The sequence below is a fragment of the Dendrobium catenatum genome, unplaced genomic scaffold, assembly GCF_001605985.2.
Source record: "Dendrobium catenatum unplaced genomic scaffold, ASM160598v2 fragScaff_scaffold_188, whole genome shotgun sequence".
Taxonomy (NCBI): domain Eukaryota; kingdom Viridiplantae; phylum Streptophyta; class Magnoliopsida; order Asparagales; family Orchidaceae; genus Dendrobium; species Dendrobium catenatum.
The window spans coordinates 699,533-714,747 of record NW_021318650.1 but is presented as its reverse complement, the minus strand read 5'-3'; the positions used below and the strand labels follow the sequence as shown (position 1 = coordinate 714,747).

General features: G+C 37.5%; 1 protein-coding gene across 1 annotated transcript; it reads right to left on the bottom strand.

Annotated features, from left to right (window-relative positions):
* Window positions 1–612: 612 nt before the first annotated feature.
* LOC110100324 (probable 2-oxoglutarate-dependent dioxygenase ANS) lies at window positions 613–15,215 on the bottom strand. Its single transcript, XM_020827774.2, has 4 exons — window positions 14,876–15,215; window positions 6,030–6,289; window positions 2,086–2,413; window positions 613–1,361 (listed from the first exon to the last, which is right to left on the bottom strand). Exons 1-4 carry the CDS (start codon window positions 15,089–15,091, stop codon window positions 1,122–1,124), a joined length of 1,044 nt encoding a protein of 347 aa, XP_020683433.1. The 5' UTR covers window positions 15,092–15,215; the 3' UTR covers window positions 613–1,121.

Below are 15,215 nucleotides of genomic sequence, written 5' to 3'. Positions count from 1 at the left end.
CAACCACCACTACCCAACTACTATCTACTGACTACCGTCATGCAACTATGATCACATGATCATCATTTCCTAATCATAATCCTCTACTATTATTGTCCAACTACACAGATGCCCCATGCCCGTTGAATTTGTTGCCCACCATGTCTAATAGCTTTGACACACATAAACACCTATAAGACCGATGCACTCCGTTGACTTCTTAATCTCTAATTTTCTCTAGTCAAATGAGAAAAACAAAACAAACAACAAACCATCTCTTGAAAGTAGCTCTCATGCCACGAAGCTCTTCCAACTTTTTCAATATGATTCATTTTGTATAGTTTATATCTACTATATTATATATTTATATCAATGCATTCCACGATAAGAGAAAAATGTATCATTTTTATCCATTCTCTACCTTTTAACCACATCTCATGTAACATCTTAACACGAGATAAGAAAAAATAAAATATAATAAAATGATGACTATTAAAAAGAAAAAAAAAACTTCCTTAAACTCACAAAATGCTTCAAAAGAATAAAATAGTAAGACAATGAGAATGATTTTGACTCTCTAATTTCTATCATAAATATGATAGAGAGACAATAAATAACCAGTAAATTAAGATATTGTATCAATAAGATCATATTGGTAGATATTAAGCATATATATTACCATATGAAAATCTTATTACATCAACATGGTAAAGGGGACAAAACAAGTTTATCCGACCAATTATTACAAAGGAAAACTTTCTTAACATAGTAGACCAACTAGATAGAAGAACAATTTTACAGTAAATATATTTCAATTTAAATTTGATCATCATAAATTTTATAATTATTAATTTATTTTAAGATGAGTGTAATATAAATTATAAATAATTATTTATATATAACACTCATCTAAAAATAAGTCAATAATTATAAAATTTATTTTGATTAAATTTAAATTAAAATATCCTTGAATTTTCTCCCTTAGGAGAAATAATTATGTGCGGACACTGGACGGAGAGAACCATCATATTTGTCTCTGTGAACAGTAAATCTACTATAGCTCAATGCGCTTTTACTATTCACAGAGACAAAATCAGACGATTCTCTCCGTCCGGTGTCTGCACAAAATAATCTCTCCTTATTTAGACCTTTGCAAAGTCAATGGCCCTCTTTCCTTGTGCAAAGTTTTCAAATAATTCATTAAGGTAGCTCTTAATAAGTACCTTTTTGTACAATCTTGGCCTTTCTTCATCCACCAGGTTATTTGCTGGCTCTATATATTTTTCATTATTAACAGAATAAAACATGACCACAGATATCCTTTCCTGAGAATTTGTCACCACTCTATGCATTGGGCTTTTAAAAATTCCATTGCTCATAATCTGCAAGACCGCTCGTTTCATTAGAAAAAAAAAATACAAGTTTTTTACATGTAAAAAATATTAATAATATAAAATGAATTGAAAAATGACTTGGAATATTAATTTTATTCATAATGATACTAATAAACCAAATAAATTTCTGAAACTCACAACAACAATTTCTTTGCAAAACAAATAAAGAACATTGAAGCAGAACACAGCACAAATCACTCTTAAGGCTCTAAGTATTTATCATAAGGCAACAAATACACAGTTGTTAATGCAAAGGTTCGTTCACCATCCAAACTCTAAAAACTCTAAGGGGCTGTTTGGTAGCAGGATTTAGGCCGAACTTGAGCGAAATCCAGCCAAACGGCCTAAAATGCAAAACCAAATCTTACGGCAAATGAAAACCGCGCATATGAAAAATTCTGCCTTTTTGTGCTAAATTCCGGATTTCTGAAATCTTATTTTTTGCCGTATTTATGAAATCCGTTGGCGCAAGAGAAAGAGTCCACTCGTTAAATCCGTTATATAGCCAAACAGTCAAACGGGGGATGTAATATGATTTATCATGAATGTTACCACTTACCAAACACAGTTTTCAGGATTTTCGAAATTCGGATTTCACGGATTTACGAAATCCTACTTAAATCAAATCCTGTGAGCTACCAAACCGCTCATAAAACTTTTTTAATTATTATAGGGATAAAGTGACTGAAAAAATAGCAATCAAGTTAATTACCTCCATCTGATCTCCCAAGTTGAGAAGCAAAGCATTTGGGACAGTGGGGACTGTATACCATTCACCATCTTTAAGTACTTGCAATCCATCCACACTTTTGTCCAGCAACAGAAGTGTAATAGCTGAACCATCAGTATGAGGTTTCATACCAATCACTGCATCAGAGCTAGGACAAGCTGGGTAGTAAGTAAATCTTACAAACGCAGTACCATCTTCTCCAATTTGATCAGCGAAGTAGTTTTCTTCCAGTTCCAACACCCTTGCAATCGCCTTTAGAACATTGTCGGCAATCTTCCTTGTTTTAATGGAATATTCATGTAACAAACTCCTACAATGAGAAAAAATGAAAGAATTGTCTTACTTCAGATAGTACTGTAACATGTTATGTTCTAAGCTTTATCTTGTTATTCAGATGGAGCTGTGAGAGTTTGCATTATGTAAAATTGTTCTAAACTTTAATTGTATCAAACAGTTGAGTATCATGATATAGATGGAGTCAACAAACAGTTTTAAGCGTGGATTTTGTTTTTTGTTTGTAAATATTGGAAGAGATTTGAAATTGGGGGTTGTTAACATGGGCTGATATCGATGGATTACTATAGAGGATTGATCATAGATCAATCTATTCTATTAACTTATGATATCAGCAAGCATACATTTAAATCCCATAAATTTTCTTATATTTGATTTAGAGTTTTAATGGATGAAGTTTTTCAAAATAACATTATTTTATTATTTTTAAGGTTATTTACATCTTGGATGATATCTGAAAAAACTCTGAATTAGGAAATCTTGTTTATGTTGGCTTATTTAATGGAGATTGATCTCTTCCAATGAAAAATAAAATGACTCAAAATAAAAATAATTCCACTAGGAAATAATTTCAATATATAAAATAGAGTCATAAAAGTCACTAGGGATTTTAAGTGAAAATGTGAAAAGGGAAAAAAATATAGGACATGACTAGTTTAAATGATTTCATTAGTATTTGTCATTTGTTACAAATAATGCCCTTCTACACGATTGGAGAAGGTGTTAATACGATATAATAGATATAATTGTAATTTGTGTTGCATGTTGGAAGAGCTTTGATGTGTTGGAATTTTCTTCAAGAGATCATTTATTGCCCATTCATTTGTTTTCCTTTAAGGAGATGAAAACTAAAGACAATGAAGTCTAGAATAAATATTGGAGTTGATATTGGAAGTTAGAGTTGGTGTTGACGGATATTGTTGGTTACAGCAGACAACAAAGTCATCAGGCATTAAAGTAGTCGAAGGATCGTAGTTGGGTTATGACAGTCGAAAGATCACAATCGGGAGATAGTGGTTAGATGATCTAGTAGGGTAATGGGGATTAGAGAACTGTATTCAAGCGACATGATCAAAGAATCATAGTCATGCGACAAAAGTTGGCGAACCATAGTCAAACAATGATGGTTGGAGGATTGTGCTAGTTTTGGGTGGAATCTGATTGTGTTGATCAATTGGGTTGTACTGCTACCTCGAACCTCAATTCAAATTGTCGGTCTTGTTTAGGGGTTGTAGGGGCTTCTGTCCCTACTCAGGTTCGGATGCAAAGATAGAGAGCGGCATAGTCAGGCGATGGAAGTAAAGAAACCATAATATGACAATGGTGGTCAAATGACCATAATCGAGCAACAACAATCGAAGAACCGTAGTTGGGAGACAGTGGTCGGAGGACTGTAATCTGAACACAATGGTTGGAGGAGGGTAAATAGGTGTTGGTGATCGAATAATCGTAGTACTATGATGGTGGTTTGAGAAACATAGTCAAACATTGGTGGTCAGAAAGTCATACTCAAGCGACGATGATCTAAGGACTATATTTGGACAACGGTGGCCGAGGTTGGAGGACCATAATCAGGCTACAATGGCTAGAGAATCATAGTCCGATGATAGTAGTCGGAGTACCACACTCGAGCGATGGTGATCGGAGGATAAAGACGGTTGATGATTGTCGGAGATCCATAGTCGAGCGACAATGATCTCACATCAGTTGTCGAGCGGTAGTGATTTAATGGTGGTGCTTGGGTTGTGACGCGTGACTACAGTGGCAGTGGTAGTGGTCAGACAATGGTTCAACGACAATGGTTGGGCAATGGTTTGCTGGCAACAATGGGGAGGTGGTTTGAATATGGTGGTCAATGATAATCTGGTGGAGCATCAGGATTCCTTAAGCATTTGAGTTCAATTGAATCTCAAGCCAAGGGCAAGCACCCTTTCATGCAGAGAGTGGGGCCTAATTATAAATTTTTGAGAATGACATGATCGATAAATATAAATTTAATATAAAACATTCCATCAGAAGACGTATTGATTTTCTTGATCATAGACGTTCTTTTAGCACATAATTGCCTTAATAATGTAGAAATTAGATAATTTTAGGCTTACTAGATTCGTCTCATCAAGACACTTGCATTAATTATAAGCCTGTGAGATTTGGAGATCATTTGGTTCTCCAATTAATGTATCGAAGTTTTTAATTACGTTTTAAGTACTTAATTTAGGTTTATTTGGAGTCGAATTGGATCACTTTCTATGTCAATTGGTTATTCTCATGAAGAAGTTTAGTTTAACAATTGGTTTGCAACTAAATTTAATTCTATAATTCTAATTTAAACATGCATCGATATTTATACCAGATTAAGTCAATTTTTGAGGATATGTAAAAAAAGATGAGTAAAAATCGATGAGTATTGAGCATTGTCGGGTAGTTAAACCTTAATGCAGATGAGGATGGAGAAGTCAAGCTTTTATATAAACTCAAGTAAATCAGGGTTTTAAGAAACCCAAGCATGCATGTTTGGTTAACAATCTTCGTCTGTCCTCGTTACAAAATTATAGAACTATTACTCTTTTTCATAAATGATCTAGCTATTTGGCGTTTACACAAATAACCATTAATTATTTAAACAATCTAGTTAAAGAAACTTCTTGTTTTCCAACCCAGTATCATTTTTCAAGACAGATTGAGACCATATTTAATTGGTTTACAGCAAAAGATGATCATAATAGCTAATGGCTACTGATGGTTTCAATCATAGACAGAGAAAAAAATTATAAAATCGTTCAAACACATAATTTCTTCCGCAAAAAGCAGATGCAAAAACTAAAATATCAAATGTCAGATGTGCTAGAACAGTGAGTAGAATACGATCAGCCCCCGAGTTCATATGGAAAGTAATAAAGGGCTCATTTGGTTGTTTATGAGTTAAAAAGCATTTTTTAAATCTGTGTTGGGGATGTGGAGTAAACACCACAATTGAAACAAGCAATAATGTTAAAGAAGCAAAAAGAAAAGGACACTAAGATTTAACATGAAAAAATACAAAATAGGGAAAAAAATCATTGAGCCACACCACACCAAGAAATCCACTATGAAAATTGGGAGAAATAAGTTTTGCTCTCTGTCATTCAACACTAGGGCGTTCAGGTGCACTTTGCTTGGGGCGCTCGAATTCGTGCGCAGCGCCAATGCGTGTGTCGGCGGGGGGAATTCCACGTGCAAAAGCACTGAACCCAACCAGGGGGGGTAAACCCCTGCATCCCCCAATAAGCACGACAAACTGAGGTCCAAGGCAATAAAATAATCCGATTGATCAACACAATCAACTTCCACACATAACAAAATGATGATTTTATTTTTAATCATTTTGCGAGTGAAAAATATTATGATTGCATTTTAGATTTTGTAAGCTTAAAGGCATTATATATTCCAAATGAGGAATAAAAAATTTCATCATTTTTAAAATGTGTTTTTTAACTTAAAAAAAGTCAAATGTGCTAAAATAAATACCACCTAATAGAAAAAAATTAGATTTCATGGGCACCTCTCATGGACCATACAGGAATATGCTCTTAATTTTGTAGACAGAATGTAAAAAATTAAATTTTATACTGTAGAATAAAATCGTTTAATACCGAAAAGAGCTTGGATTATCAGGCCAAAGTTCTAGACTTCTCGCACATTCTGGTTCCACCAACAGATAAAGACGATCATTCCAGTCACGGACTTGATCTTTTGTTACCACTATATCATTTCCATATCCTTCCAATTTAAATTCCCCATCATCAGTGAGGTTCCCATACTTCAGTTTCTCTTCTTTAGGAAGATAAAAAAACTTTTTACCCACGCTCCGCACCTCATCAAGGAAATTGGTCGACAACTCATCGCTTACAACCTGCATAATACAAAACCAGCTTTTTCTATTTGAATTTATCCATTGAGCTTTATGGATATATTTTTCAGTAAGTAAAATTCAAGATAAAACAATTTTTCTCTCTTTGCATATAAATAGTAGAAAAAAATACATCAGCATATTGTCAGTAGGAAAATATAGAAGCATGATAATAATACATTAATACTAATACCAGACATCAACTGATAAATCTAAATGCCGATTATACAATAAAGTGAATTTCAAAATTTAACAACCAAAACTCTTAGTTATCGAGATATTGTCCGCTTTGTCCTAAGAGCCGCATGGTTTTGTCCTATTGGTGTAACTTCCTAGTAGGTCGCCCATCTCAGAATTGTTCCATCTCAGAATTGTTCTGGGATGAGCACGCTTAACTGTGGAGTTTTTTAAATAAAATTTCAACCATTACACCAAAAGGTGTCTTGATATTTAAGAGTTTAACTTCTTTTACTTAAGGGATTTCACAATCTCCCACACTTAAGTAACTAACGTCATCGTCAACATCTTTATCCCAGAATCATCCACAAAGCATATAAAAATCTAGAGGTGACCCCTACAAGTTCAAGTGGTGGCTCCCGTCATGTAGTACTTTGTCCCATACAAGATTCAAGAGGTGGCTCCCATGACGTAGCACTTTGTCTTGTATGACACTTAGTTCCCATCTTTCAGCTGATGTATTGATCTGATACCATTTTTAACAGCCCAAACTCTTAACTATTAAGATATTGTCCGCTTTGACCTAAGAGCCTCACAGTTTTGTCATGTTGATGTAACTTCCCAGTAGGTCACTCATTCTATAATTTGCTCTGGGATTAACATGCTTAGTTGTAGAGTTTTTTAAATGAAATTTCAAACATTATAGCAAAAGGAGTCTCGATGTTTAAGAGTTTAACTTCTTTTACTTACAGAAACTTCATAATCTAGAACATGAATATAAGCAAGTTTAAGAATAAATTTCATTCGTGAGTGTAAATTTAATTGCATGGCTCTATTATGCATAAATGTAGAAAGTAGCCACGTTCATCTCCATGACATAAATATGCAAATAATGAAATAACACTGTCTCGCTGGAGACGGAGAGTTCCTGAGAAATGTAAGAGTAGGAAATGAGCAGAGAAATTGATATTAAGCATTCATAGTTACATATGAGGAGAATAAAAGTATATATAGATAGAGAAAAAGAGACGTTGGCTGGCAAGAACCAAGAACCAAAATGAGTACAGTGACACGTCATGACAGAATTGCGGCTGAGTTATCTGTGCTCTTACAGTCCCCCTCAAATTGATCATCTTGAGAGCAGATTAGTAATTTGGATCGTAGATTGGCGAATCGAGGGGCGGATAACGGTTTGGTGAGTATGTCTGCTATCTGGTCGGTGGAGTTGATGTGAGCTATGTTGATTTGTTTTGCCTGAATGTGTCCACTAATGAAGTGGTAGTCAATCTCGATGTGTTTTGTCTGAGCGTGAAAGACTGGATTGTTGGCGAGGGCTATAGTTGAGGTGTTATCGCAGTATATTGTTGTGGAGGAGTTTTGATGTATGTATAGTTCAGCTATGAGACGTCATAGCCAGAGAACGTCGGAAGTGGCGGATGAGATGGAGCAGTATTATACTTCAGTGGAGGATTTGACGATTGTTACCTGTTTCTTAACGGACCATGAAATAAGACTGTTGCCGAGAAAGGTGCATAAGCCGGAGATAGATTTTCTATCGGACGTATCTGTGACCCAGTCTGCATCCGCGTAGGTACGTAGTTGTAGGTCACCTAGCATAATCTGGGTGTCATAGCTAATTGAACCATGTGTTGACAGACGGTGTTGGTGGCGAAGGCGATGTCGGGGCGAGTGATGGAGAGGTATTGAAGGGAAACTGCCAGCTTTTAGTATAGTTATGGGTCGACGAAGTGTTGATTGTCAGGTTTGCTTATTGGTCGTTGCATGGACATTGGGGTGAGAGTGGGTTTGCAATGTTCGAAACCAGTTGTTTTAAGAATGTTTGCTACGTAGTGTTGCTGAGTTAGAAAGTAGCCTTTGGAGTTTTTGGTTACCTGTATGCCGAGAAATAATGAGATGTCTCCCAGTTGTTTAACACTGAATGCAAAATTGAGTTGTTGGAGTAGATTCTAGACTGTTGATGTATCATTTCCGGTGACGAGGATATCGCCAATGTAGATCAACACAAGGAGCTGGGTGAAGCCATTATTGTATAAGAGCAGTGAAGGATCTGGTTTGCTAAAAGTGAAACTAAATGTCAGTAAGAATTTGGTCTGTTTTTTAAACCATTGCCTCGCTGATTGTTTTAAACCGTAAATGGATTTATGTAGTTTGCAAACGTATTCAGGATGTTGAGAGTCAACGAAGCCAGGTGGTTGTTTCATGAACACCTCTTCGTGGAGATCGCCGTGGAGAAAAACGTTAGAGACATCTAGTTGAAGGATAGGCCAGTTTTTGTGAAGAGCAAGGGTGATGAGAATACGGATGGTGGGCATCTTGGCTACAGGACTAAATGTTTCGGTGTAGTTGATTCTAAATTGTTGGGAGCAACCTTGTGTGACCAAGCGGGCTTTGTAACGGTCGATCTGTCCGTTTGGTTGTCTCTTAATTTTGAACGTCCATTTGCATCCAAGAATGGGCTTGTTGGGTGGAAGAGGGACGAGCGACCAAGTAGCTTGTTGTTGGAGTGCCATGTATTCGGCGGACATGGCCTTTCTCCAGTGTTGGTGCTTAGCCGCTTGAGAGTAGGAGGCTGGAACAGTTGAAAGAGTGACAGATAAATCCAGAATTTGTTTTGGTAGGGATATGCCGGGTTTGAGTCGAGTTTGCATTGGATGTGTGGAGGTTTGAATTGGTGGTTGTGTAGTGGGTGCCATGAGGGTGTTAGATGTGGGAATGTACAGGTTGCTGTTTTGGCTAGTGATTGAGTGTGACGTAGTGGGACAAGAGGGTGAATTCAATGGTTGGTTCTGGGTAGGATTTGTGTATAAGAGTTGTTGTGTTGATATGGTGGAGGGTGGTACGAGAAGGAGAGGTGAGAAAGTTGAGGATTGGGAGGTGTTTTGTGAATTTGTTGAGGATGACTGAAAAGGAAATTGATGCTCCTGGAAGACGACATGGCGGGAGATATAGATACGTTTGTTGGTTGGGTTGAAACAGCGGTAACCTTTGTGGAGGGAAGAGTAGCCGAGAAAAACACATTCTTAAGATCTGGGAGATAGCTTGGTAGAGGCTTGAGGGCGAAGCCAAGGAAAACAGGAGCAGCTGAAAGTTCGAAGATGATTGTAAGTGTGTGGGTGATCATATAATTTTTGATAGGGGGTGCCGAGAGATATGGCTTTTGATGGAAGGCGATTAATGAGATAGTTTTCGGTTGATACAGCCTCGGCCCAGAACTGATGAGGCATATTGGCAGCGTGAAGGAGAGCCCGAGTGAGGTCCAGAAGATGACGGTGTTTGCACTCTGCGATGCCGTTTTGCTCGGGGGTGTAGGGGCAACTAATGTGATGGGTGATCCCGTGTTGGAGAAGGTGGTTGCGGAAGTGGTTACTCATAAATTCTCCGCCTCCGAATGAACGGAAAGTTTGAATTGTATTGTTGAATTTTTTTTTATTAGAGTTAAGAAGTTTTGAAATTTGGAGAAGGTTTCGCTCTAGGAGGTCATTAAGTATAGCCACAAAAAACGTGTGTAATCATCGACGAATAAAACATAATATTTGTATCCATTTATAGAGGGTTGGGGGGCTGGCCCCCAAACGTCGGAGTGAACAAGTTGAAAATTTTTATTGTAAGTAGAAGTGCTTTTGGGAAAAGAGAGTTTGTGGCTTTTTGCCACGTTACAAGAGGTGCAAGAATGTAAAGAAATAGAAGAAGATGAGTTCCGTAGTTTAGGAATTTGTTGTGCGAGCAATCAGAGAAGGCAGACGTATGGATGACCAAGACGTGCATGCCAGCGAGAGATGGAGGTCGTGGTGGTGCTAAGGGCGGTGTTTTGACTTGTGTTGGACGTCAAATGGTGCATAGGCCGTCAAAATTGCGACCATGTAGAAGGGGCTGATTGTCCTGCATATCCTTAATAACGAACCCGTGAGCAGCAAAAGAAACAGAGATGTTGTTGCCAGTCGTTAGTTTGGAAATGGAGACAAGATTATATGACAAGGACGGAATGTAGAGAAGATTTCGTAGGTGAAGCTTACGTGAGGAGTCCGGTAGCGGTAGGATTCCTTGACCGGTGTGATAAATGGGAATGTTAGTGCCGTTGGCTATGGAGACGGAGTCGAGGCCATTCTAGGTAGTTGAGTGTTGGAGGTTTGATGCGTCAGATGTGAGATGAGAAGTGGCACCCGAGTCCATAACCCAATCGGAGGTGAAGGTTGCAGGTTGATATGCAAGAAGTGCACGAGATGCACGCGAGGAGGTGGGGGCATGCTTTGGATTGCATCTATGCCGGCAATTAATTGTTGAATGTCCTATTTTGCTACAAATTTGGCATATAGGACGGTATATCGGAGATGAGGATCCTGGATTGGAGGCGTGATGGTTGAATGAAGGATGTTGGTTGGAGCCGCGAGCTTGGTTCCTGTTGTTGCGACCGCGATTGGAGTTGTTGCAGGCGGAGAACAGTGCGACCGTGTTAGAGGGAGATTGTGTTTCTTTGAGCTGCTCGTGGTGAAGATTGATCTCTTCACTGCATAGCAAAGAGTAGAGAATGTCTAGATTTATGGGATTCAAAGACGTTCTTATCGCTTTCTTGAATGGGTTGTAGCTGCTCGGAAGACCGTTCAAGATGTACAAGATTATGTCCTTGGTGTCGATTGTTGAGCTGGCGGCGGCGATATTGTCGACGAGGATCTTGATTTGAGCGAGATATTACTGCATCGTTTGATATTTCATTTGGATTTGATGAATCTCGTTCTTGAGCTGGATCACACGAGACCGACTGGTTGTTTGGAGTCTTCTTTCGAGAGTGGCCCAGACCTCGTGAGCCGAGGTAAGCGAAAGAATGTAAGGTAGCATGGATGGGGAGATTGCGGACAAGATCGTGGAAAGAAGGTTGCGATCGATTAATTTCCACGTGTTGTAGTCTGCGTCGGATGTTTCGGGAGGGCAAATTGCGGTTCCGGTGAGATGATTGTTGAATCCATTGGCGGTGAAATGTTGAAGAAGTTGTAGACGCCAAATCGCATAATTCTCATTTGTGAGGATCTTTGGAACAAGATTCTTGAGATTATAAATTAGAAATTTCAAGGGGGCAGGAATGGTGAGTTCGGAGAGGGATGAGGAAGAGAGATTGGAATGCATTGGTGGAGATGTTGCCGAACCTTGATCGGCCATAAGAAGACGAAGAGCTAGCGGTTGAAGCGATCTTCTGATATGATGAAAGAACTCTGTCTCGCTGGAGACGGAGAGTTCTTGAGAAACGTAAGAGTAGGAGATGAACAGGGAAATTGATATTAGACATTCATAGTTACATATGAGAAGAATACAAGTATATATAGGCACAGAAAGAGAGACGTTGGCTGGCAAGAACCAAGAACCGAAATGAGTACAGTGAAACGTCATGACAGAATTGCGGCTGAGTTATCTGAGCTCTTACAAACAAAACTCCCCCAACCAAATATATTATAGCTGTTAAAAAAAACTTGCCTGGCAATAACTTTCCCTTTTCAAACACAATGTTTGCTTTAGTCATGAATTTGAATGCTAAACTTAAACATGTAACCCCACGAGTTTAGAGGCCTCAATAGTAATTTGATGTAATAAATCTTTATCTGGTTTGGTCAATGTATTTGAATGGATTATTGATGCAAATATGAAAGTTAATTCATTAAAAAATAAATCATTTGGACTATTGTTGTTCTAATTATTAGTTTTATATTTCCGAGTGCATAACAGCTGCCTATGGTGCTGATTCTCATGAGAGCGAGTTGTGTTCTCAAGTGTATAGATTACCTATTTACGTTTTGTTTCCTTATGCAACTCATTCCAATGCAACTCTTGGATTCCTTAGTTAACCTAATTCCAATTCACTGCTTTAGTGCGCATATATAGTCTTGTATTTATTCCATCCACTGATTTGAAAACTCACTGTTTGTCATTGATTTAGTATTGTTACGACTGTTGATCTCCATTAATAGCCGTTGATTTCCATATAAAGAGATTGTCGGTTTACTTCTATTGATTGCTTCCGGGTTTCCTTTATGACTTGCGATATAATTACTATAGCTATAAGAGGTTGCAGCTTTTAGATATGATCCTCCATCTTAGGATTTTCCTTCGACGAGCATCAAAATCATATTTGAGTTTGCTGCTCTTTCTAGAACTATAGCTATGCTAATTTTTTCCATCTACAAAGTTTTCTTATATGGGTATTGTAGCAGTGCTTGATTATTGATGTCCTTCATTTTCCAGTATTCATTGTACTTGGGTGCATGAAAATTGCTGAAACGTTGATGAAAATAAAATATAAAAGATGAAATTTACTGTTTTGGTTGAAATCAAGTTTGTAAACTTATTTTTGCTAGAATCGAAGTTTTTGGAGCTGAAACTTACAGTACCAGGCTAGATTTTGAAAGATTATGAAGAATTGCTAATTTTGGATCTTTCATGGACTTTAAATAGGACTACGAGGAATGAACAAAAATTGAGCAATCAATGATCAAGAAAATTTAGATTTTTCTCTCAATTCTTGTGTGTTGTTATATTTTGAATATTCCCATTTGTGATTTTGTTATGAGAAAAGGCAGCAGGTTCAGCCCTCCTTGTGGGGCCCGGCAAAGATCTAATTAAATATACTAGAAGGGGAAATAAGAAAGTAAAGAATTTTAATTTTAAAATAGAGAAAGAGAAGGAAATTAATTAAGGAAGGGGGCTGCTTTTGGGGGGAATTATGGGGTTTATTTAGGATTGATTCTTGGGTTTATTTTTCATGTTTTGTCTAGAGAGTTTGCAGAAGTTTTTTCTGGAGGTTTTTTTGAGGGCTTCCTAGTGTCGTCTAGGTCAAGTGGGAGAGACAATCGACCTCTCTAATAGTATATCATTGTATCTTGTTTTGATGTTGAACTTTTAATATAAAAAATCAGTCATCGTTTCTCATTTTTTATGTTTTTACTATCTTTTCTTGCTAATTTCGTCTTCAAGGCATATCAAATTGGTATCAGAGCCGCGTCTTGGACCAAACTTTGTCCTCTGCTTGTTGAAATCTATTACAAAAATCATTTCCTTTGATGTTTTTTGCTAATTGAAGACCCTTCATCATTGTTTTTGCAATTTGAAACCTAAATCCGTGAATGGTTGCGAAGAAGACAGAGGCGTTGGAAAGAGAGATGGAACAATTCAAGGCTGGGATGGAGCAAAAATATTCATGAATGAAAGAAAGTCCGTCATCCGAAAACCCGGATGGAAAACCGATTCGAGAACATGGAAGTCATAATGAGGAAATCAATCAAGGTGCAATCGAAGGCTCCACCAGCTAGTCCAAGGGCTAATCTAAAAGGAAAGAAACTTTAGGAAGACAATGATGAAGAAGAGATGACTTTTCCTCAAGAACCATCCCGAAGGGGTCGATGGTATGAAGGCAACTTGAAGTGGATTAAATTGTAAAACCTAAGTGAAGACAAAGAAAAATTCAAACTTATATTTGCAGCATTAAAATTTATATTAAAATAAATAAAAAAAAACCCTTATATTTGCAGCATGGCGCAAGATGAATAAGAAGTGCACAATTTCAAAGATTAGGTAAATGATTTTCCCCAATGCATTTGATGAGCTTGCATATGAATTTAAGATTTGAAAGAAAAAAAAAATCTTACTTCGAAGAAATATTCAACATCTTTTAGTTATAGTATTGAGATTTTAAAGGATGAAAATGTATCACTCAATCATAATAGAATGAATTTTATGATATGATTAAGTCATGTTCTATGATTGAAAAGAAAATGTTACTCTTAAAGCTCAAATTAATGGCATAACTATTACTACCTCTACTAGCACTGGCACTTGTATCCATGCCACACAATTAATATTGCAAATCCAAGCTGCAATGTTACATCTATTTATTTTTATTGTAAGCATGATAAAAATCATGATAAATCTCTTTTGCATGTTTGGCTCAACATAAATGTAACTATTGTAATAGACAAATGTTTCATAAGTGTGTGCATTTAGAAAATTCATGAGCACCACTTATTTTTGCGCTCATGCTTTTATCCTTCTTGAAGCAATATTTATTTATCAAAATCAAGACAAGGGGAGAACATTAACCTCATAAACCTGATGATAGCAATATTTCATTAGAGTCATATAATGGTTTGACTAAGTATTTGGCATGTTTCCAATTTAAGCAGCTAACGTTGCAGATGATGAACCTAGTGATCATAAACTCCGACGCGACTAACTTAAAAGGATGACCCAATATAGATTCATCGGACGAGCTTAATTATCATATGATCCAGCAACAAGTATCCATATCAGGACAAACTGGACAACATATTTTATGAATCAATTATAACTGATGCTTAATTTTTATATGATTCACCAATAAGGGCTTATTATGCATAAGATAAGAAAAGCAACCTGGCACAGGCCCCATGTTTGGAGGCCTGACTTGAGCCGGAGGGCCTCCTCACCCGACTCGAAGAGACGGCCGATATCGACGATGGGAACGCCGGAAGCCGGCGGTGAAGAACCGATCGGACGATTCTCCTCTTTCTGGACGAACTGGGCTGGTAGCTCACCGCCGCTCCTAGCCAGCTCCTGGACCAGCCGCCGGTCAACCGCCGTCTCTACCATTATGATTCGCTCACTGAGAGCAGGAACTCCGGCTTCCTTCTTCTTTCTCTGCTACTGTTTCTCAGTCTGATTTTTTACTCTTCTGAGTTATATATAAGCACAGGTCTGGAGGCCGCGGTGTAGA